A 25,090-nucleotide genomic window follows, 5' to 3' on the forward strand; every position below is an offset into this window, starting at 1 on the left:
CCCCCCCCCCCCCCGGCAATTACCTCCGCTCCTCTCCGACCGCTCCAGCCTGCCTGCCTCCCTCCTCTTCTCTTCTCCTCCCTTTCTTTCTTTCTTCCCCATCTCTCGGTCCGCGAGCTCCCTCCTTCCCCCCCTGAGGTCAGGAGAGGCGGATGACGGAGAGGAAGACGCACTAATTGCTAATTGCGCGATGCGGCCAAGCGGGGTGAAACATGAAAAATGATCTGGGTTCTTAAATACAATAATAAAATAGCATTAGTGTTTTTACCGTGCCGCTCAATTTATCCTGCTTTCGCTTCCCTAATAACAGTTGGGGCGGGGGGGGTGCAGTGACAGGACAGAAAGAGAGATATCGCTATCTTTCTTACTCCTTCTATCTCTCCCTCGCTCTAGCCTTCCCAGTCCCTTTCTCCCTCTCTTTCTCTCTCCATTTTCCCTCCAGTTTCTCACTCATTTTCTCTTCGCACCACTTTCTCTACCTCACTCTCCACTCACTAATCTCTCCTTCTTCCTAAATCTGTCTCTTTCATCCTCTTCTCTTTCGCTCTTTCACTCTGTTCACCCTCCCCCCCTTCACTCCTCTTTTTCTCCACCTCTCTGCTGACTCGCTCATTTTGTTTCCCAGTTCCTAAATATTCAAGTGAGGGCAGTTAAGTGCTGTGCTGCTCTAGGTCAAGCTAAACTGGCAATTTCCATGCCTGCAAACTGCAAGGCTTGTGGCACAAAATGCTTTGGGGGCCTTTTGAAAACCCTACAGTACTTGACTCTGCAATTAAGATTAAGTGTTTTGCAAAACTACTGATAATGCATTACTGTTAATGAAGGGCCGCACAGCAAAGAATATGCACCGCAGGAGTATGAACACAGGCACATGATTGGTTTAATGAACACCAACACGTAACTGGTTTCATAAACACAGGCACGTGATTGGTTTAATGAACACAAACACATAACTGGTTTAATAAACACAGACACGATTGGTTGAATGAACACCAACACGTAATCGGTTTAATAAACACAGGCATGTGATTGGTTTTAATGAACACAGACACATGATTGGTTTAATGAACACAGGTATGTGATTGGTTCAGCAGTCAGGACACAGGAATGCTGTATGACTATGACAGGTCATTCAGCCCATCTAGGTTGTGTAATCTTTTACTTTTTGCTTCGGCTTATTTTTGTTTTCCCATTTCAGCTTATCTTCATGTATTTTTTATTCTCCCAAACCATGATCTTTTTTTAACAACAAATAAAGCTTTTAAAAGTCAGTCTCACCCCACCCCCCCAACACTCTCTCTCTCCCTCACTCTCTCTCCCTGCCACATTTCCCACTCAGTCTGTCTCTCTCCATCTTTCCCCCTCTCTCTCCATTTTCCTGTGTGTTTTTAAGCCTGCAGGGCATTCTGTGAGAGGAGAGCAGAAGAGAGAAGCAGAGGAGGTGCGGGGGAGGCGCCAGGGAGGCGCAGGTCTGGCGCTGCTCTGGACAGTGTGAATGAAGCCAGGCCCAGGGCGTGCTACTGTATCACACCCCTCCCTTTGGGCCCGGCTGCCTTTGCTGATCAATAGCAGCGTCAGCATCGACAAATCGGGCTTTTCCTCACCTGCTGGTCTTGGGCTCAGGAGCAGGAGAGCGACTGTGCCAACTGCCATCTTTACAAACTCCCTTTAGCCCTTAGATATGCAGCGACAGTACCAGAGAGAGAGAGAGAGAGAGAGAGAGGAGGGGGAGAGAGAGAGAGAGAGAGAGAGAGAGGAGGGGGAGAAAGAAGAGAAGAGAGAGAGCAAAAGGGGGAGAAAGAGAAAGAGGAGAAAGAATGGGAGAAAGAGAGAGAGAAAAAGAACCCTAACCCATCTCCCATCTTTACAAATTCCTTTAGCGCTTAGATAGGCAGAGACGGTCACAGAAACAGCGACAGTAACAGAAAAAGAGAGCAAGAAAGAGGGGAGAGAGAGAGAGAGAAAGTGGGGGAGAAAGAGGGAAAGAGGGGGGAGAGAAGGAGGGAGAAAGTGAGAAAGAGGGGGAGAGAGAGAGAAAGAGGGGAGAGAGACAGAGAGAGAGAGGGAGAAAGGGGAGAGAGAGACAGACGGGGGGAAGGGAGAGAGAGAGAAAGAAGGGAGGGGGAGAGAGGGGGGGGAAAGAGAGAGGGAAGAGAAAAAACAAAGTGAGCAGACGTAGAAAGTGAGAAAGGGGGAGGAACAGAGAGAAAGAACAGTAGAAACAGAAGGTGAAAAAGAGGGGGAGAAAGAGAAAGAGGAGAAAGAATGGGAAAAGGAGAGAGAGAGAGAGAAAGCGAGTGGAGAGGCGGCTGATTCACTGCCGGTGATGAGTCGTGGGATAATGTAGTGGTTATAGGTATCGTAACTTCCACTTTGATCGATATCATCGCCTATTTGTTTTGTGTAGCCGCGGCCTGCAATTTACGTCTGGCTACATGCAATCTGTTTTAGCGCGCGCTCTGATTGAGCGGTAAGCTCCCGAATGCTACTGCAAGGCCCGAGACTGGAGAATGTATTTATTCCACCCCCCCACCCCCCCCCCCCCCCCCCCCCATAAGAAAAATGGGTGGATACCATTTCCTCATTGTCCATTGGCTGTTCAAGACATGACCTCGGGATTGGTAACCGTTTGCCTCTCTGTGATGTCACTAGAACAATTTGATTGGCAAATTGCCTCACATGGTTTATGGAGGGTCAGGTATGTTCAAAACATTAGCATATAAAATTAATATCATGTATCTGGTTAGTGAGCTTCTCCATTAACCATTGTAAACAAATATTAACTATCAATTTAGTAAACTGCAAAAAAATGCCCAAAATGTGTTTTCATTGGCGAGCCAGTCATCAGATTTTTCTTTTTTAATTTAACCTTTATTTAACCAGACAACCCCATTGAGATTGAAATCTCTTTTGCAAAGGAGAACTGACACAAAACACAAAGATACACAACAAAACAGCTGACAAACAAGTTTCAAACATTAAAATGAGGAGTGAGACACTATTGTAACTCATTAAAAAGCAGTAATTAAAATGCTTGCTACATTAAAATCTGAATCGCTTCAATACTAGCAAGCTAGTCTAGAGCCTTCTATGCTGATCAGTAAATTTGCTGATTACACATCAAATGACTGTTGAGGTGATCATAACTGGATGATCAGCTCAACACATGCAATTTTAAATAAGATCCATGTCGGCAACATAAAATTCCCAGAAAGTATCATCATTGTGTGGATTACGATAATGTTTCATAAGTCTTTTCCCATTGATGTCATGTATGAATTTGCTTTTTACTCCACTCACTTACCACTCACACTACACGCTTTAGAATGGCAATAATTTTAAAGAAATAATATTACGCCAATTTTCAGTCCAGCAAAGTAATAAAATTTTGTGAAGCTGTGACTACAACCAACTAGGAAATAGCTGAGTAACATCTTTACAGAAGCTTTTTAAGAAATATCAGCTCTAGGGAAAGTTTACAATCCGATTGTTTATTTTTTAATGTCAGTCTACAAGTAAGCTAATGCAATGTACAGTGCGAACCTTAATTTGATCCAGTTGCTGTGTTAAGAAAAATGAACCATTTCAGTGTTTTAAAAAATGTTCTCATAGATATCTTGTGAAAATGCAGCCATTTTAAATTCAGGTCCAGCAGGAATGGCTTCTTTTCATAAGGTGGGGGGCATATCTCACAAAATTAAGTCATGACATAAAAGTCATGCGATGGTGCCTATATTTTTTAATTTAGTATCCAGAACCGGAAACGTGCAACTTGGTCATTTCTGGTTTATCAGATCGTTAACAGGAGGCTGGCCATACTCAGCCCTTTTTCGATAATGATGTCATAATCGACGTTAAGCTAACCGTAGCTCCTCCTCCCTGTACTTTGAAGTCACTTACGACACACGTTCAACATTACGCCATTAGCAATTGATGCGCATCTATCTATGTACCTCTATGAGGAGATTCATTAGCCACGGCCGTCCCTCTCTCTCTCTCTCTCTCTCGCTCTCTCTCTCTGATAAAATGCTATGAGCTGCCGCCGCCGCCGTCTCGCTCGCTCTCGCTGATAAGACGCCATTAATCTCGTCTGCCCCTCCTCGCGAGGGAAGATGTCAGCAGGTGAGGCTGAAGCGCCTTGACATGCCGTTCAGCGCCGATTTGTTCGTCTTCCGAGGACACGTCCGGATCGCCGCTTGGCAGAGACGAATTCCGGCAGAGAGGCTATTTTTAGACCCCCCCCCCCCCTTACCATTCAGCGCTATCATTATATTTTTCATATGCTATTAATTGATGGTCAAGCTCATAACTAACGCTGGCTTAAATGTTTTAGGTAAAGGACAAGGTGGCCTAACTGAAAGCTTGAAAGCCTTCCTTTGAGTCACCCCCCCCCCCTTTCCATCCCTCCTCTCTCATCGTTTATTTTAATCTTTTATCTTCTTGCCTTTCACTGTCCCTCTCTAAGTCATGCCTTTCTCCGAGGGTCACCTTCACCTCAAAATATGCTGCCTCTGAGTAAGTGTGTGTGGTGAGTGTGTGTGTGTATGTGTGTGTGCATGTCCGTAAGTGTGTATGTTTGTGCGTGTGCGTGTACGCACGTGTGTGTGTGTGTGTGTCCGTGAGTGTGTATGTGTGAGTATGTTTGTGTCTTGTGTGTGTATGCACGTGTGTGCACATATGTGCGTGTGTATGTATGTGCACACGTGCATGCGTGTGTGTGTGCGTGTGTGTGTGTGTACATGCGTGTGTAGCCAGGGTACGACAGGCTTTTAGCTGAAAGCTCAGAGCAGAGCTGGGGATATAAGAGCAGGGATGATGGGTCCAGGAGCAGCAGCCCTGTCAGTATTGAGTGATTTCTGATGGAGCGGAACAAACAGGAGGTTGCCATGGCAAATTTAGGGAAAGAGGTGAAACCAAGGAAGTGGGGGAAGGGCGCTGGTGAGATCTGTGTAAAAAAACAGCACACACACACACACACACAGACTGTACACACTCATACACGGTCACACACACACACATACACATTAATGTACATATATACACACATACATGCACACACACACACAAACATGTGCGTGTGTGTGAGTGAATGAGTGTGTGTTTGTGCGTGAATTGTTCGATTACACATCGAAAATTGTGGAGTACAGTGCCAAATCAAGACAAAATGTCCCAAACATTATGGAGCTTACTTTACATACACTCGCACGCACGCACGCACGCACGCACGCACGCACGCACACACTCTTATGCAATAATGTGCAGTAATAACTGGATATCATCTCAGACCTGAGTGGTGCTCTCTGTCACACTTGAGAAGTTGCAAAATTGAGTCCAAACCGAGCTGGAAAAATAATGTACCTGCCTCTGCTGAAGCCCAACCTGAATTTCGCCTCCTTCTAATGGCCCACAATCATGCCCCTTTTCAAACGCATCTGTAACAGATCTCTTTCTATGGTATCGAAATGTATCGCCTTCCACTCTAATTGTGCGCTCATATTCCACAAATGCACGGTTTACTGGTGTTTTAGCAACCAATTTAACCGCAATCATCCCACTCACTCTGCGCTTCAGTATAAAACCAGGAAACGTAATCTCAAACTAAAGCAGCTGTGAAATAAATGCCAAAGGTCTGGCAACAGCAAGTGCATAATGTGAGCGCTGTTTTTCTCACCGCTTATTTGTCTCAGTCGACATTCTGAGCACAACGCTCTCATTTGTTACCTGAGAACGATGATGTCGTTTTTCCATTAGCCACTGAATGCCATAAAGAAGAAATGAACATAGCTTGAATGATGGTCTAGTTTTCGGTTTCATCACAACCCTTCGTAATGTCTTTTCATACCAACGAAAACATCGGCGCTCAGGAGAAGAATTGGAGTGAGGCATTGTGGGATGCCATTTGAGACGAGATTAAATACTATTTTTCCCTCTAACTCCAAAGAACCTCAGAAGGGTTGCCTGTTGCTTCTTGTCAGCGGTGGCAGTGAGCAGTTTTGGAAGACCATTCCTGTCTGACGCCTGACAGTTGGGAGATGCTAAGCAGGGGTCTGACTGCCTGTGACCCCGGTCAGCGCTCCATAACGCTTTCACACATTCCACTTTTAGTCCTGTCACACCTCCCTCCCTCAGCTGATAAATACAGATGTGTGTGTGTATGTGTCAGTGTCCGACTATACTGTGTGTGGAAGTGTGTGCAAGATGGTAGGCTCATCTGTAAGATGGTAGACTGGTTTGTGAGATGGTAGACTGGTCCAGGAGATCGTAGGCTGGTCTGTAAGATGGTAGACTGGTCCGTGAGATCGTAGGCTGGTCTGTGAGATGGTAGACTGGTCCGGGAGATGGTAGGCTGGTCTGTGAGATGGTGGACTGGTCTGTGAGATGTTGGACTGGTCCAGGAGATGGTAGACTGGTCCGTGAAATGGCAGACTGGTCGGGGAGATAGTAGACTGATCCGTGAGATCATAGGCTGGTCTGTGAGATGGCATGCTAGTTGCAGCCGTCGCCGGGCAACATCACTGGTGTAACTCAGCTCTCCAACGGGAAACCCAAGTTTAAGTTTAACCTACCTGCACTAAACTGATGACCAGGTTTGACTGGCTTTATCTTTAAGTTCCTCTCAGAAGCCTGTGCTCCCTCACCTGCTCTCCGTGACCGTGATGCACCGTGACCGTTTTGCGCGGAGAGAGTACTGACCATAATGCGCAGAGAGAGTACTGACCGTAATGCGCGGAGAGAGTACTGACCGTAATGCGCGGAGAGAGTACTGACCGTAACGCGCGGAGAGAGTACTGACCGTAATGCGCGGAGAGAGTACTGACCGTAATGCGCGGAGAGAGTACTGACCGTAATGCGCAGAGAGAGTACTGACCGTAACGCGCGGAGAGAGTACTGACCGTAACGCGCTGCTCCAAAACCCTCGCCGGGTCATTCCTACACCTACGTCGCCCACGCAAACAGATCAGCCCAGTTTCCAAACCCTGGTGACAGAAAAGTAGGGCGTTACAACCTCACAACAACAACAAAAAAAAAACATCAACTCTCGCACCGTACTTTTAAATCTAATGGCATAGATAGTTTCTTTTTGGCTCTCATGAAGTCTGTTAGAGGTTAACACTGAGGATTTTGCTGTGCTGTGTTCTTCTGGGAAAGAAACAATGCAGATACAAATCTACAGACAGAGCATATATTCACACAGATTCCAGTTTTTATCTTTAAAAAACTTTTTTTTTTTTTTGTTTGGTTTGGCAGAGATTTAGAAAAAAGTACATAAGCAGAGAAAACACAGAGATAACATCACAGAACAATGCTTGTGCGTTTTAGCCATCACAGAAGCTTATTTGAGATCAGAAGGGACCGAATGAACCCTCTCAGTGTAAATGACACTCTGTCAGTGTTGATTTAACACCAAGTGTTGTAGTGTGACCTGAAATGGCTCCCCACCCCACCCCGCCGGTATCCGAACGCAGGCACGCACGGAGCCTTTTGCCAGCACTAATTTCACTCCTGCGATCGTTTTGTTTTTATTGCTCATTAAAAGGTCACCTCAAATGGCGGGATGCAGCAGGAGGGGAAAAAAACAGCCACTAATGACCCTGTGGACGCACCCGTCTTTTTTGTGAATAATTTATCACACCCGCTAACATTTTTACAACACTTTTCACAGCTGCAAAAAAAAAAAAAAAAAAAACTGACAGTAGAAGTAGTGGCTGTTTTTCAGGTGAGAGCGCAGGGCTGTTTTTCAGGTGAGAGCGCAGGGCTGTTTTTCAGGTGAGAGCGCAGGGCTGTTTTTCAGGTGAGAGCGCAGGGCTGTTTGCTGTGTCTGCTGCGACATCCCAAGGACCTTCGCTGGCTGGAGGCGGTGCACTTTGCACAATGCGTTTGCTGACCTGTGATTGTCTGCACGGCTTCGAATGCCAGCTCCACTCCACAGCCATTCGCCTGTTTGTAATCATGCCCCCGTAAACAAGTGTCTAGGTCCCCCCCACCCTTCTATTAATGTTTTCACATTGCCACCCGAGCCCACAAAGCTGTAAGGTACGCACACACACACACACACTACAGTATATGCACACACACACACACACACACACACTACAGTATATGCACACACACACACACACACACACACACTACAGTATATGCACACACACACACACACACACACACTACAGTATATGCACACACACACACACACACACTACAGTATATGCACACACACACACACACACACACACACTACAGTATATGCACGCACACATACACACACACACACACGCAAGCCCACGCACGCACACACCTCCTGCCCAGGCTCGGTTCCCCCCCATCCATGGACCCAAACTTTGCCTATGCATGCACGTGCATGGTGTCTGGCTTTGACTAATTTTAAATCTGGCAACCCTAGACCCAGCGACTACCTTCATGAGTACAAGCCAGACAGGAGGTCGCACAGGAAGTGACACAGGAAGGCCAGCCTCCTTAGGGCTGAAGTGAAAACCTACAGGATGGTAAATCTCCAGGAACAGGGTTGGGAAGCCTAGCTCTTGCTGTTGAATGAGTTGTGCTATTTTAGGGTTGTAAAGAAAACCTTCAGGATGGTAGATCTCCAGGAGCAGGGTTGGGCAGCCCAGCTTTAGAGACAGTGCCAGGCAGCAGGCTAGCTAGCGAGCCGGTCAAGTGGGTTAGTTGTTCAGCCAACTCCGTGAGATTTGAAGCTGGGGAGTCTGAGCCAAGATTACAACAAAGGGCAGCGCGGGTTTCCATTCCTTTTGTGAACTGGCGCTAATTATCCTGCTCTCTATCCTCAGTGAGCCAGTTCCCAGAATTCATTTGTGCAATTGTTTTTGCATGGATAATAGGATCTTTTCTCTCTCTCACTCTCGCTCTATCTTTTTTTTTTGGTTTGTGATTCATTCTTTTCATGTTCAAGACTGGGTGGGTAATTTGTGGAATTCGGAAAATGAACCGCAGAAATTTGGGTTTGGCTGAATGGAAGGAGAGAGGCACGCGAGAGAGAGAAGCGGTAGAGGGAGGGATGAAAGGAGACACGGGATATTCCTAAAAGAGAAAGAGGAGCGTGGGTTGTATACACGGCAAGCAAATTCTCCAACGCTAAACACTCATCCTCCGTCTCAGGTCTATTTCTGCCATTCACCTTACAGCAGCAGTGGCTTCACCCCCAATCTGCAAAAACATACACTCATCATTTCAAAACCACACATGAGATAATGCAATTTTTACCTTGTGTTTTCAAGTCAATGCTAATGTTCTCATCTTGGTACTATTCTACTTGGCTGTCGAGTTTTGGAGTTTTGAAGAACAGTGAACGTCCAACCCACGCCTTGTGTGTTAAAGTGACGATGGAACACGCTCCACTGCGCGGCTAGGCTAATGCCCGCGCTAGCTTGTGCATTTCACGGTTCCCAATGTCGTTCCAAGGTCACGTTCGCACATGGAAAGCGCTCAGCCAACCGTCGAGGGTCGAAAGCTAGCACTTCAGGTGAGACTTCTCACCCCGCTCCGCTCTGACAGAATCGCGCCACACGTCTCCGTTCCAACACAGCCTTGATACCCGACACGCCGTTTTCTGAGAGAGGGTCGCCGAGGGTCCACTGCTAGAGCGCTACCGCTCTCAGCTGCTGCTGCGCGGCCGTTTTCGGTAGCCCCGCCAAAGAAAAACTCTCATCTCTATATTTCTGGATCAAGACACCGATTCCTTAGTTATATTTCATGCTCCCAGTCATTGCCCCCGGCAGTAAAAAGCAGGCTCTGTCGGAGGGGAGAGAGGCTGATTGAATCGCAGGTGTGGGCGCAGTCTGTGTAAAGTGGGGGCGTTTCAATGCGATCTCAGCACTCACTTCATCACCATCTCCCCCCACACCCGCCCACCCCCCTGTCCTGTTGCCGCAGAACATACGGCTATATTTCAAAACCAAGGACTCCGGCTTTGAAGTGTTTTCCAACTTTTTGACAAGCTCCCGTGAATTAGAAATGGCCGCAGCGAGAAATCTGCCACAGCTATCCTCCACCAGCGGGAACACCCAGCCATCGCAGGGCAGCCGTTGAGCTACTGAAATACATAATATAAGGCTTAAGCACTGAGGTGAATTTCAATTCCGGCTTATCTGTGACCGTCTGCGGTCGAGTGCTGCACTGCTGATAAACCACTGGGCCAATCGTGGGGCTTTGAGGATTGGTAGAGCTTACCAGAGCCAGGAACTGAGCCCTCCTGTCCGGTACACAGTAGTGAGATTACCATGTTTCTGGAATGAGAAATCCACCGGGGAAGCCGCAAATATTACCTCTAATGTTACCGACCCCACCCCCCTGCTTCATTTCTGAACTACATTTCCCATGACGCATACCAACAGGAGAGCAATTACAATTCCATCTGAACTCTAGATGTACACCACTTGCGAACACGTCGCTGGGGAAGCTACAGCAAGGTGTACGAGGTGGAGGAACACAGTTTGCGCAAGAACTACAAGGGACTGTGAGATGAAAGCAGTTCTAAATCACGTTTTGACTGACCTGACAGCAAATCCTGTGAGACACCCAGAAAACTGACAAGCAAAGACATAATAAAATGACGCTGTCCGTGCCTTTACCCCTGGGAGATGAGTTGTGAAAACAGAGTTAAAAGACTTTTTTTTACATGTATTGGCTACGTAATTAGTTAACCATGAAAGAAAGTCCACCGGGGCATGATGTAGACAGTGTTGCACCCCCCAAATCAGTGAAGAAAGCAATTTAACCCTCATGTGATTCCCATAAAAGGTGTTATATTCAGATTAAGTCTTTTTTTTTTTACTCAGAGGGCTTAGCAACAAAGATCCTCAACATTCTTCTTCCGGCAGAGTTACACTCATGGTCAAGACTACTGAGGGGGGCTGTGCTTCAGCGGTGGGTAAAACAGTTACTGGCACTCCTGTAGTACTGTGTGGCCTGTTGGGTGTAAAATAGTCACTGGCTCTCCTGTAGTACTGTGCGTGGCCTGCCGGGCATAAAATAGTCATACATCCCCAGTAGTACTGCGCTTGGCAGGTTGGGGGTAAAATAATCACAGGCTCGCCTGTAGTACAGCACGTTACCTGCAGGGTGTAAAATAGTCAGTGGCTCTGTAAAATAGGGTGTAAGACTAGTGTCTCAGAGGAGGGTATATGCTTGCAGTGCCCAGCCTGCCACCCTGGAGCACCGTTACTGCCTGAGCCTCTCTGGTGACCTCCAAAGGTGCAGCTCTGGGTTCCGTCCTTTGCCGATGATTGATTGCACTAGCGGCTGTTTTACATCCAGTTAATTTTCACGGACTACCACGCGCAGGTACTGAACACAGCGGGCTTCCGACAGCAAAGGCTTCGGGCGCGAGGCGCGTTTTCCCTGCCGTGCATCGGGAGCACTCATATCCTTATAAGGCAAGGTCAGTGTCAATCATTGCTAAATGGCACTGACAGATCATCTTCACCCTGGGGTTAAAGCGTTCCTTTCAAGCAGGCGAGGGGTGTCTTTCGGGATGCTAATGCGCTCATCAGCGGAGCAGGGGCAGCTTCAGAGCGGTCCGAGGAGCGCAGCACTGACATTATCCATATGCCACGGCCTTCTCAGCCACAGGATCTAAGGCCGGTCAAACATTAAGGGAGTGCTCTGGAAGGGTGGCTGAGACAGCATTTTTCACCTCCATCAGAATTAACGCAAGTGGATTGATTTTCTTGTGGAAGAAGGGGGTCCAATCTACCCAAAAAAGGGCCGGTGCGGGTGTAGGTTTTTTTGTTTTTTTTTTAGCCCAGCACTAAGACACCCGATTCAACTAGTTAACTAATCATGGTCTTCAGTTAAGACCTTGATAAGTACAATCAGGTGTCTTAGAGCTGGGCTGAAACCAGCACCTATACTGGTACATTTTGGATAAGACTGGACAACCTTGCTCTACACCATTGTGCACGTAGGGCGTACTGGCAACACATATGGGGCGACATAGCTCAGGAGGTAAGACCGATTGTCTGGCAGTCGGAGGGTTGCCGGTTCAAACCCCGCCCTGGGCGTGTCGAAGTGTCCTTGAGCAAGACCCCTAACCCCTAACTGCTCTGGCGAATGAGAGGCATCAATTATAAAGCGCTTTGGATAAAAGCGCTATATAAATGCAGTCCATTTACCATTACCATTTACGTGACCCAACACACTGTCAAGTGACTCAACACCGGTGTTACTGTTTTGTTCTGTTCAGCTGCTGTACTGCATGAACGTGTTACGTTTACAAAGACGAATGCAATTTTCCACAGCTTCAGACAGAACAAATCAACCTTGATGCAATTACATTACAATAAGAAAATATGTAGAATAAATTGCACATTTTCAGTATTCACTTTGCAAGCCCAAAGGTAAAGGAACTAAAATCTTAAGTTAAAAGCGTGTTTGATCACATTCTGACAAGACTTCCCATGAGCCAGTGGGGCAGAGCCTAGAGGAAGTGTAGCAAGATACAGTGACACCGTTTTAAAATTATTTCTGTTGACTTCAAGTCGCCCTGGGGAATGAAGACATTGAAATGAAATCCTAGAAAAAATAGATTGCACACAACCAACATGTATGATCTGCATGTTCAGCACCATTGCATCAGGTGTAAAATATGTAATTCAATAACCGCACCTGAGCTGTGCTCATTCGCAGGTAGCAGTATGTGTAAAAGCAGGGTGCAGTAACTCCTTCCAGGAGTGTTGAGGGAAATACTAACACGGAATGATGTGTTGAGAAGGACGTGGGAGAATCTTTTTGTTAGTTTTTTCCCTATTGGGGATACGGACTGCTTATTTTTTGCCACCGCACAGTAGCAATTTGCGTGATAATGCTGATTTGGGGAAAGGAGAGAGGAGCGGCATTAATCCTGAAGTGTGTGACACGCGTCGCAGAGGGACGACTCTGAAAACGGAAAAAGAAAGAGGGTGAGGCGGTCGGGGTTTTTCGCGCGGCTCCTGGAGCCGGCCAGGGGTCGGAGCCCTTCTGACGGGGCGCAGGGGAAACAGCTCAGCACAACGGCGGTCCGCGTGATGAATGAGCCGTGCCTTCTGATGTCACAGCGAGAGGGAGGAAGCAGATCCCCGGAAGGGATTAACAAAAGCGCCACACGCACCAGCAGCGAGCAAAAAAAAACAGAAACACAGAAACACTTGGGAAATGAAGGACAACAAAAATATGCAGAGTAGAGGCTATGCACACAGGCGCGGTTAATCCGTTAAGCAAGCAAATAAGGTACCAGCCATTAACGCTAGACAGGCCTGGCTGCTCAGAACTGCAGCAACCACAGCTGCATGGAAAAACCTCAGTCTCTTGTTGAGGCTCAAAGCTGAGCCAACCCAACAATCAGAAATCAGATTGTTTCCCAAAATGCTTCCCGCCATCCCTCTGATACAACATAACGCACGACTACCATCAGAAACCAAAAAGCGGTGGTTAAGCCTACTTTATCGTCATTCACCGTATTAGGAGTGGAGACTGAAAGGGCATTTTGGCGGTTTTATAGTTTTTCTTCGTTATGTTGGCGGTGTTTGTGCAGTGACGGCTCTCGAGAATAAAAAAGCAGGAAGTGATGATAAAGTCCAGCTGTCGAGTGTAAGGAGACTGTGTTTATTGTCCCACTGAGCAAAAACTGTGTCAACCAGAAAATAAACGCTTAGCAAATACAAGAAGTTTAAGCTCATGGCAAATATATTTAATGCTACGTGCTCGTAAATGATAAGACTTCCAATACAATGCCGGTGTCTCCGAATCCCCAATATTTTATCACCAGAGTTTCGTGTTGAATGTGAGGAAACTGAATGTTAATTTAACGTGTAATTTAGTTCAACTGAGGGCCCATAAATTATTCAAGTATCAGAAGAATAGAACAGCTAGTCCAGGATCACTTTTGCCTTTCTTCTAAATGGATAAGGTTACAATAAAGACAGGGTGAACTGCATTCTAGAACAACACTCCTACTCCAAGATCAAGGTTTAAAAGGTCTTGTAAGGGTTTGAAAGGTTTTGTAAGTCTTTTATGAACAAGTTGTTAATGTGTTGGCGAGCGCACACAAATACATTGTGTATGCAGCAAATTTGCACTTAGGAGATCCTTTGCTTTTGCATTGGAAGATCCAAAAGGAAAATGGGTTTTGCCTACAGCAAGTGCCATGGTTTCGATGTATGTGTGTATGCTAGGTAATGCGTCTGAACTGAATTGAACCGGTTTTAAGTCCCACAGAAATCAGTTTTCCTTTACTTGAGCAGAACCAAACAAGCACTGAAAATCCTGCATAGTATGCCATTAAGGTATGTTGTTAGGAATGCCTGAACACACTATTTAAGACTGCACTGAATTTAGTTCCGTTGTTTTTCACGTAAATAATTTCAGTTAAATTTTCAAGCAAAAAATTACTTAAACATTTGTCTTTTGTGAAAAAGCTTTGTATAAATTTCCCTGAAATATAAACATTTATCTTTCACTTCCCACTTCGCTATGGCACACACAGTAATTGTGCTTTATTTATAAGCACATTTAGCACGTCTAATTGGACGAATATTCAATGAAGAAACCCAGTCAATAGACTGCAGAGCAGCACCTGCAGACTGGCCTGAGAAAATGTGAAAATCTTTTTAAAAATTTTTCCTCATTTGCATTAAGCGCTTCTTTTCAACACAGATTGGGCTGTGAAGTGTCATTTGCATCAGGAGCATTTTGCTGAGTGCGTATTTAAAAGTGGAGTGGAGGTGAGAAATGCGGGCGTCTCCTTCTTGTGTTCTTCCTATAATCTACCGGAGTGCTGCATATTAAAAAGCCTCTCGCAAAAAAACGCACAGCAGCGCAGCAGAGTCGAAAGCCATTGTGAGCACCCCCAGCTCCGCCACCCAGACATTTCACAAATGGGCACAGTCTAAACATTCGGCAGCCATCTTGGACACAAATCCAGTGTTTCTTGCCATTTGCCGCAGCGTATGCTTGCTGTTGGCGGTGTTAAAGTATGTAAATCAAATTCTATAAATCCCCAAACGTGGTCCAGAGCGGCCTTTTGAAGCCAGCGTTCCCCATGAATAATGGCGCATTGGAGAGGTACCAAGACAGACGCTGTAATATATTGACAAAGATAACACAGGATTGCGAGGAACCGTATATTACTACGTATTACAGCCTTTGCTGGTCGTTTACATTTTCCCCCCTTTTTACGTTTAAACAGAGTAACAGAAACCTGTCTGTCTTTGAGGGAGCTCGATGGCTTTCCTGGGATTTCCTTTTCGGCTAACATATCGCTAGAAGGACATTTTCATGGAAGTCTGCACTCAGCATTTTGGGAAATCTCGACAGCAGTGGGGAAACAGTTCAGAAGCTCAGCAGCGTCCCAGGAGATTCCAGTTTCTCTCTGAAGTGGAGCCATTTCGAGGGAGGCCTCACAAATCAACGGCTCTTTACCCAGAGTTCCTGCGTACCCCCCCCCCCCCCCCCCCGGCTGTTTCACGCGCTCCGTTTCCACGGGAGACCGATTTCTTTAGCGCTGCCGCTAAAGCGTTTTAGCGTGGGCTTTATCCGGACCGCACGCACCCCTGAAACAAACGGGGGCTCTCCGAGGCCTCTCAAGCTGTCTTAAACAGAAGAACCGCCTCCAAGCAGGTTATTTCACCCTTTATTAAAGATTTACCTGGGAAATCCCAGGCAGTGTGCTGGCGCCGTCGCCGACGCCGCGGCCGTCTGAAGTGAGCTGAAAAGCCCACGGTGGTGGGAAAAAAGAGGGAAAGCCCTCGTCCTGTGCACTGAGTGAGAGAGAGAGAGGGGGCCCGTGTTTCCCCTCTCCCCTCCCTGTGAGGCTGGGATTGGCGGTTTGTTACACAGACAGCTGTGCTGAATCCAGGAGGACCCGCAGAGTGCTGACTGGCGTTCACGCTGGTCTTAAACAAGAGGGTCCGCACCGCTCGATTGGCTCACGGGGGGGAGGGAGGTGGGGGGGTGTGGAGGAGGGGAGGGGAGGAGGAGGTGGAAGGGGAAGGAGAAGGAGCAGGAAGGAAGCGAAACACAGTCTTAGATCACGCAGCGATAACACCAGTAGTTAGAAGCCGTGGGAGTGCGTGACAGATTGGCGAGAGACCGCTTCCCTGGCGTATCTTCCCCGGATCTGGACGGGAAGAGGCCGGCGGGGTCCGCTCTCAGATGCACTTCCCATCCCGGAAAACCAACGGCGTTAAAAAGGCGGAGAGCGGAGAGAGAGCACTCGCTTATTTTCCCGCAAGTCTCTGATTTTGACTGCGGATGCAGACGCGGACGCGTACGCGAGGAATTAGCCTGGCGGCCATTCGTCACCTCTCACAGCATTCGGAAGCGCGTTCTCCGAGCGTACCTGCTCATGAATATTCATGGGGAGTATCTGTCACCAGAGCGCTAATTAGAAGAGGAAGGAGTAAAGATTTGTGTGGCGAGAGCCCGTCTCTGGCGCAGAGGTTTTACAGAGCGACGGCCCGGCGTGCGCAGCATTACAGCGACAGAGCACCGAGTGCGTCTGCCCCCTGAGGTGGGGGGGGGGGGGGGGGGGAACCACTTTCCTTGTCCCTCTGGGTAGACATCATTGTACAAGGATCACTGGACCCCTTTTAAGGGAAGGTACACACACACATGCACACAAATAAAAAAGCACACACACACACAGATGCATACACACATGCATGCATGTAAACACACAATAAATACAAACACGTGCTCACACAAACACAGACACACTGTCTCTCACACACACACACACACACACACCATCCTTCTGTCTCCGTTTTTAATCGTGACTCACGGAAGGAAAAGGCCCAGGAACCGCAGATCGCTAATGAACCCGCTTATTAAACGTGTGAAGACACACTCTGCATCTTTACGCCCACATTCATTTCATGCGGGAGAACTTCATTTTGGAAGGATCGCCACGGCGACATCTGTCCGTCTCTCTGTTGCCTAGCGATTTCCTTTCGCCGTTCATCGTGTGAGTGCAGCTGGCTTGTGACGGGCAGTCAGGTCCCAGTATTGATGTGCTACATGGGCAAAAGCCAGGGGTTACTATGCAGGGTGGAGAGTGGAGAGAGAGAGACCGAGAGCGAGAGAGAGAGAGAGAGAGAGATGTGTATGGGGGGGTTGTTTTTGTTTTCTTCTCTTTTTCCCCTTTTCTGGATGTAGGGGTCTGGTTTGTCATTTTGTATGTTCCATTGCTTTTGCAACGCAAGTTTACTTGTCATGCAAATAAAGCACAGTTGAATTTGAATTTGAATATGAGAGACAGAGGGAAGAAGAAAGGGAGAGAGCGCAAAAGAGTGGGAGAGAGAGGGATAGAGGTAGAGGGACAGAGAGAGAGAAACAAACAGATAGAGAGATTGATAGAGAGAAAGAGAGAGAGAGAGAATGAGGATAAAGTGAGGTGAAAGAGGACATGCAGCAGCAGCTGTTCTGTCGCTTTTCCAGCGTAATGAAATTGCGTCAGAATAAATTTCCTCCCACCCCTGACCCCCCTCAGATCAATAAACACACACACTCACACACACACACACACACACACACACACATACTCACACTCACACACACACACACACACACACACATACTCACACTCACACACACACACACAAAACCACACACATACATGCACACACACACACACACACACTAACTCACACACACACACACACACACACACACACTCACTCACTCACTCGCACACACACACACACACACACACACACACACTCTACTCCCTCATCCCTTGCACTCGCTGTCTCCCCCTGTTGTTATCTTGGGCTTGTAGGTCATCATACGCTGATCCCCCCCCCCCCCCCCCCATCATACACTGCTCCAGCGTTTTCCAATCTCTGCCCCCTGTACTAACGGCCATCTGAGCTCCAGTGCTGTTATCTCGTAATGAGGATCCCTTCAGAACTATTTTTTTTCCTCTTGGCAGAAATAAAACGAATAAATAGAAATTAATTTTTTTTTTTTTTAAAGAGAGAAAAGGCTTTCCGCAGCCGTGTGGAAGCATCCTCCGTGTTCCTGGCCCCAGAGCTGTTCTCTGCTGAACAGTTTCTGCAGTCCACCCAGAGACACAAGGCCCGCCCGCTTCCTGTCTGTAAGGGAAGGGTGGAGCAGCTGCACTGTGCTGAGAGCCCCCCCCCCCCCCCCCCGTCTATAAGGGATGGGTGGAGCAGCTACATCTGTATTCAGAGCCCAGCTGTGTAAATGGATGCATTGTTACACAACACAGCATTTAGATAACCTAAATGGATGCATTGTAAATGCCATGTAAAAAGGGTGTAAGCAGCTCTGGATAAGAGCGTCTGCTAAATGTCTGTAATGTAATGTAATGTAAATGTAACGGTCTCTGTCGTTTCAGTGGTTACCCTCAGAATTTTCACATTCTTCTTAATGCTTTCCCCCCCCGCCCACCCCCGAACCCCCATCCCACCCCCACCCCCCCAGACCCGGTCTCCATTACCTTGAAATCGCAGAGCCTTTCATGTGCAAATGGAGACCTGCGCCATCAGATAAGGCCAACACAAACACCCTGGCAAATTTTCATTTCAAAGGAGGCGCTATTAAAAGATAAATGACAAATTACACAATCCAGGATTTTAAAAAACCTAATCGTACATCCGCAGTAATTGTTCTTGCTGGCTGCGCTGTTAGGGGTCAACCAGATCAATGGAGCCAATTATCTCATATATTCAGTTAAGTATTAATAAGTTTAAATGAGTTAAGTTTAAATATATTTTTTTAAAGGTCTGATCTTAACATGAGTCCTTATTACACATTATAAAGGAGATGTAAATGTGTTATAGAGCGGTTATAAACCCCTGAAGTGTAGTATAATCGCTGATTCTCAAAAGTGGCTTGCTTGGAGCAAAGGTATTTGAGCCAAGTAGCACAACTGCTTACGCAGAGAAAATAAAACCACTGCTGGGCAAATCCTTATTGCCGCAGTGCGATTTGGAGAATCAGATCAGAGCATTATGTATTTGCATTTTATTCTCCAGAATGTAAATGTACCCATAAATGCATGAAAACATGAAGTTCTCAGATAATCATCTCACAGATTAGCATGATTAGCTGAGATTAGCAGAGACATGTTCGCACAAGCAGATAGAGAGACTTCGTGCTGAGAGACACACGTGTGTGTGTGTGTGTGTGTGTGTGTGTGTGTGTGTGCGTGCGCACGTGTGCATGCGCGTATTTGTGTGCGTGCATGTGCATGTCTGTTTATGTGCATAAACTGTGTGAATGTCTCTACACTTCACCCAGCTATCTCCAAACCCCACCCACCTCTCTCTACACTCTGTCCATCTCTCTAAGCCCCACCCACCGCTCTACATTCTGCCCATCTCTCTCCACCCACCTCTCTCTACACTCTGTCATCTCTCTAAACCCCACCCACCACTCTACATTCCGCCCACCTCTCTCCACGCTCCACCCACCTCTCTCTACACTCCGCCCATCTCTCTCCACGCTCCACCTACCTCTCTCTACACTCCGCCCATCTCTCTCCACGCTCCACCCACCTCTCTCTACACTCCGCCCATCTCTCTCCACGCTCCACCCACCTCTCTCTACACTCCGCCCATCTCTCTCCACGCTCCACCTACCTCTCTCTACACTCCGCCCATCTCTCTCCACGCTCCACCCACCTCTCTCTACACTCCGCCCATCTCTCTCCACGCTCTACCTACCTCTCTCTACACTCCGCCCATCTCTCTGCACACTCCGCCCATCTCTCTTGCGCACTTATGCCTCATTAGGGGATTAAAATAAATCTTAACTCTGGATTGAGGCACACACAGGAACAGCCGCAGCAGAGGAAAGAAAGAGAAACTGGGGGGGGGGGCGAAAGAGAGGGAGCATAAAAGGGGGGGGGGGTGGAGGAAACCAAAGGGATGGATGATGATCTGGTGTTCTGAGAATTGGTTCTGTTCCTCTGGGCGTAGAGCAGAGATAATTAGGACCGGGGGCGAGTGCCTCCCCCCGGCGCATGTCTTGCTCATGTTGGACAACATTGGCGTGGGGGGGTGTGATTTATCACAGGCAGTAATTATGTGGGAAGAGAGGAATTGCTATTGGGTAAACTGCAGAGGGGCGGGGACTGTTTCCATGTGAGTCTCTGTTTCAGAGTCTGGTGCCCCAGCACACACGAGCACACAATGCCTGTGCGTGTGTGTGTGTGTGTGTGTGTGTGCGTGTGTGTGCGTGTGTGTGCATGTGTGTGAATGTGTGAGTGTGTGTGTGTGTATGTGTGTGTGTGCATGTGTGTGAATGTGTGAGTGTGTGTGTGTATGTGTGTGTGTGCATGTGTGTGAATGTGTGAGTGTGTGTGTGTATGTGTGTGTGTGCATGTGAATGTGAATGTGTGCGTGCGTGTGTGTGTGTGTGCACACGTGTGTGAATGTGTGAGAGTGTGTGTGTGTGTGTGTGTGAATGTGTGTGTGTGCGTGTGTGAGTGTGTGTGCATGTGTATTTGTGTGTGTGTGCATGCGTGCAAAGCAGGGGTAAGGGGTTTTTGGGTAAGAGTGACAATTCCTCCAATCACATACAGTAAAGATACCTACAGGCCTGGGGTCGATATCAATTCAATTCAGTCAATTAAGGAAATCCTGAATGCTTTCAAAACGCCTGTAATGATCTTTCACTGATAAGTTGAATTTAAATCGCACATTCTTAAGTTAAGAAACCTGCACACGGGAGACAGAAGGGGACTCCACCAGCAGCGAGGCCATCCCAGAAACTTCCTTCACTGCCGTCCAAACTGTGTCCAGCCACAAAGTGAACTTCCTCCCCCTCCAAAGTCACAGGGCCGTCCCCAGCCAGCAGCACCCCCCCCCCCAAAAAAAAGAGGCCTGAGTTTTAATCTCTGCAGCTCCACTGCAATGAGGCGCCCCCCCCCTCCCCACCCCCCTAACTAGGCCAGCGCACCCTCAGCAGGAAGCAACTCATAAAAAATAACAGCGGGGGCGGCGGGGGTGCGTAAGGGGGGCGGGAGAGTGGGGAAATAAAACTCCCAGCTAATACTGTAACTGCTGACAAAAATCAGCCCACAAGCAAATGTGGAGCGTAGCAGCCTGCCTCTAATTTAGCAGCTCCTTCATTATTCATGCGGAGCTCAGCGCCGGACTCCCGCGTCACCGCCGCCGCCGCCAGGGCTATTAGCCGCCGCGCGCACGCATTCAGAATCGCCCCCGACGACGTGCTGCACGTCTGCACACGCACAGCGCGGTCCGTAAGGGTTCAGACCGCCACGCTTCACTGGCGGTCTTGGATCCGTACTCCAGCATGCTGGATTTGAAGTGAAACCACGAATGTGAGGTTTTAAAGTGTAGACTGTCAGCGTTGAGGGAGCTGATTAAGTCTTCCTTCTCTCCCCCCCTTCTCTTTTCCTCATCCCCCTTTCTTCACCTCCTCCTCCTGCTCTCCTCTCCTCCCTCCTCAGTGTGGAGCACGATTTTCGGCTACAGGAGGGACAGTTCACCCGGGCCTGGAGGATCTCTGACCCCCCTGACTCGGACCACAGCTCCCCCCAGACAGGCCCCGCCCCGACCCCGCCCCCACGACACGAGGACTCGCCCCTGCCCCCCCGCCCCTCCCACGCCGTCAAGAAGAGCCGGAGGAAGTGCTTCTGGTTCCTGTGAACCCCTGCTGTCACCTGCCAGGGGGAAAAACCAGGGCCTGTCAGGGGGAGGAGCCAGGAGCTGGCAGGAGGAGGAGCCTAGAGCAGGCAGGGGGATGGGCCAGGGGCTGGCAGGGGGAGGAGCCAGGAGCTGACAGGGGGAGGAACCTGGAGCAGGTAGGCAGGGGGAGGGGCCAGGGGCGAGCAGGCAGGCAGTGGGAGGGGCCAGGGGCGAGAAAGCAGGCAGTGGGAGGGGCCAGGGGTGAGCAGGCAGGCAGTGGGGGGGGGGCCAGGGGCGAGCAGGCAGGTAGTGGGGGGGGGCCAGGGGCGAGCAGGCAGGTAGTGGGAGGGGCCATGGGCGGGCAGGCAAGGGGAGGGGCCAGGGGCAGGTAGCCACATTGGGAAGGATTCAAACATTAGTGCAGACCTACTCTTCCTAGGACTTTAAGCAACTGTAATGCCCTGAGAGAGAGACAGAGTGTATTATGGGAGGATGGAGTTGGACGGAACAACACAAGAAGAAAATAGAAAGGAGAGGTGAGAGGAATAAGGGAAATGGAGGACAGAGGAGAAAGAGGAGGGAAAAAATAGAGGAAGAGGAGGGAAGAGGAGCAGGAGCTGAATAACGGACTGGGAGAATCACAAATGTTACTCATCACCTTGGAGATATGAGGGTCAGAACACCAGCTTTTATACTTTTCAAAAAGACCTTTCCGAAAAAGGGTTGTTACTACGACTATTTCAAACTTTTAAATCAACAGACAAACTGACTACACACAAACGCTCCGAAACATACGCTGAAAGAATAAATATTACTATGTGAATCATTAAGAAAATTATTGAATAAAAATTGTACATAATAGAGAATTCTACTGTTTGTGAATGCTATATTTCAGAAAACATGTACCGCTCTATAAAATATTTTACTACACAGTTTCTGCGTGTCTTTTGCCTCAGAGACAGTTCCGCTCAGAAAAGTCGACCGCAACTATGGAATGTGCCCTTCAGCTGTTCAAATCGATGGGAGTGTACCTTCAAAAATGGCCTTTGAACCGTAAGGTTTTGACGAGTAGCACTTTGCCTGACCTATACACATTAAATTCTACATAATGTCATCATAATCATGACATCGGTCATATCCAGGAATGACACAGTCCTACAGACCATAAAGAATAACAGCCCATTCATTTTGGCAGCTCGTTCATCCAAACATTTTGCAGGTAGGCTTGGACAGTTGAAAAAAGATACTCTGATATTGAATGCTTTCAAATGACTCTAATGGTGCAACGGCTTGCGACCAGTTGAGGTCAAAAGAAGGTTTGTTCAGGAAGATGGATTCAATACCTTAATGAATCTGTCCACAACACATTTTATTACTTCAACAACAAACTTCATAGCTAGCTAGCTTGTTTTCGAACTTGCTCTCAAGGTTATTGCTTCACTTAATGGCTGCATTCTGGCCAAATATTCAGATTAATATTAATATATTACAAGTCTCCAGTCTCAATAAATGTCCATTCAATTCACCAATGGACTACAACCCTAGCAAGCACCATTATCCGTTGATTCCCATTGTAACATGGGCATCTGGTCAATTCCTTCAACCAACTTGGGTGCTAGTATTGCATGTTGGGAGTTGTTGGGCAAAACGCTTGTCCTAAATTGGTCCGCTGCACATGCAGCTGTATAAATGTTTAAAATTCCACCTGTGTACGCTTAGATCCCCCCCCCCCCCCCCCAGATAAAGGATCTTCCAAGCAAATAAATAATGCAATTTCATCTGGGAATGGGTGAGAAAGGGAAATATTTGTTTGCTGTGCCTTTTCAGTTGGAACTTTTTTAAAAAGGAAAACACACACAAATGCAATTACCCAGTCCGTTTCCCCCGACCGACCTGTGATGTGTGCTGAGCGAGAGGTCCTTGTGTGCGTTAGGGCAGCGTGCTTGTTAGCGGGGCAGAATTCGGAAAGTCCAGTTCTGTGTGTGTGTGTGGGGGGGGGAGGGGGGGGGGAGTGTTGGAGAGTTGGGAAAGGCCAGCTCTGTGAGGTTATATGGGGGGAAGGCTGGCAGGGTGATGGGCCTGGATTTCAGCCCAGAGTTCAGAGTTCCAGAGAGCTCTTTTCTCTGCCAAAGAAAGGGGGTGAGAACCAGAGCACTGTTGCTGTGAGATTTAGAGACAACCCATACCTACACCCCCCCCCCCCCCACACACACACACACTCACTCCTCTCCCTGAAGCACACTCCCCCAGTCAACACATCTGTGTGCAGTGTCAGTCATTACTCTAGGAGAACACTATAGAGCTGAATAACTAGAGAGAGATAGAGAGAGAGAGTGTGAGTGTTTATGTGTATAAAGGCTCATTAGAGTGACTCAGTGAAGGTGACCATTGGGAATCAGGCTGTGTGGCTGTGACTCTGGGGAACGAGTCTCGGGTCGATGAGCTTGGCTCCGCTCGATCCACTCCCTGCTCGTCAGCCGCAGAGGGCACTGGCGATCAGTCACGTTCGGGTCACACGTCTGACCCCCCCCCCCGCCCCCAAACGCCAGCTGGGCAGTGCCCGTATCTCACAGGAAGCCCTGATGTACACCCAGCACCCAGAGCCTCCCCACAGCACCACAGCCCGTTCTGGCTTAAATCCTAAACTCACAAAACACACGAATCACCGCGTGAGCGAGTCACTGAGTCTGTGAGTCTGAGTCAGTGAGTGAGCGAGTGAGTCAGTGAGTCAGAGTCAGTGAGTGAGTGATCCAGTGAGTCTGAGTCAGTGAGTGAGTGATCCAGTGAGTCTGAGTCAGTGAGTGAGCGAGTGAGTCAGTGAGTCAGAGTCAGTGAGTGAGTGATCCAGTGAGTCTGAGTCAGTGAGTGAGTGATCCAGTGAGTCTGAGTCAGTGAGTGAGCGAGTGAGTCAGTGAGTCTGAGTTCCATTTTACCGTGGAAACGGTTGTGGCTCCATGTCAGGTCTTCACTACAAATGCACGCAAGTTCATTTTATAAATGAGCCCCCTGCAGTTTCTATAGTCTAATGCGCAAATGAATAAAGCACTTTCTCGAGGATGTAATTTGCCACAACTGTGCATTTATTAATCACAAAATCCCTGTTTATTTCTTAACACAAAAACTATTCAAATGGCTAATACCTGTAGCCTAAAACAACATAAATTACTTACTCTGTTTAGTTTGTTTAACTTCTTTCATCATCCAATTTTAGAAAAATCTTCAGAACAGAAGGGAAACATAGCCTGCCATGGGAACATTATTTAGCCTAAATTGTTAGCTGACCAGTAACGTCAGCACAGGGAATGAACTTTGGGTGCATGAACATGATTCGCTGCATGAAATTAAAGCCTGTATATTCATGTTAATTACAAAACGCGGGATCCAAAACTAATATTCGAATGCTCAAATTTAGGTTCGAACTTCAAAAAAAAAAAAAGATTTTCCAATAGTTTTCGAACTTCGAA

At 47.8% G+C, this 25,090-nt stretch overlaps 1 protein-coding gene across 3 annotated transcripts in view; it reads left to right on the forward strand.

Moving 5' to 3' along the window:
- LOC118212221 (nascent polypeptide-associated complex subunit alpha, muscle-specific form) overlaps positions 1-21,746 on the forward strand; it is a 104,853-nt gene extending 83,107 nt beyond the window's left edge. For all 3 annotated transcript variants that reach the window (XM_035389906.1, XM_035389908.1, XM_035389907.1), the window contains one exon: positions 21,449-21,746. In XM_035389906.1, the coding sequence (XP_035245797.1) occupies positions 21,449-21,647 (199 nt within the window). In that variant the 3' untranslated portion in view covers positions 21,648-21,746. The remainder of the gene's footprint in view (positions 1-21,448) is intronic.
- The last annotated feature ends 3,344 nt before the right edge of the window (positions 21,747-25,090 follow it).

Source organism: Anguilla anguilla, chromosome 14 (genome assembly GCF_013347855.1).
Source record: "Anguilla anguilla isolate fAngAng1 chromosome 14, fAngAng1.pri, whole genome shotgun sequence".
NCBI lineage: Eukaryota > Metazoa > Chordata > Actinopteri > Anguilliformes > Anguillidae > Anguilla > Anguilla anguilla.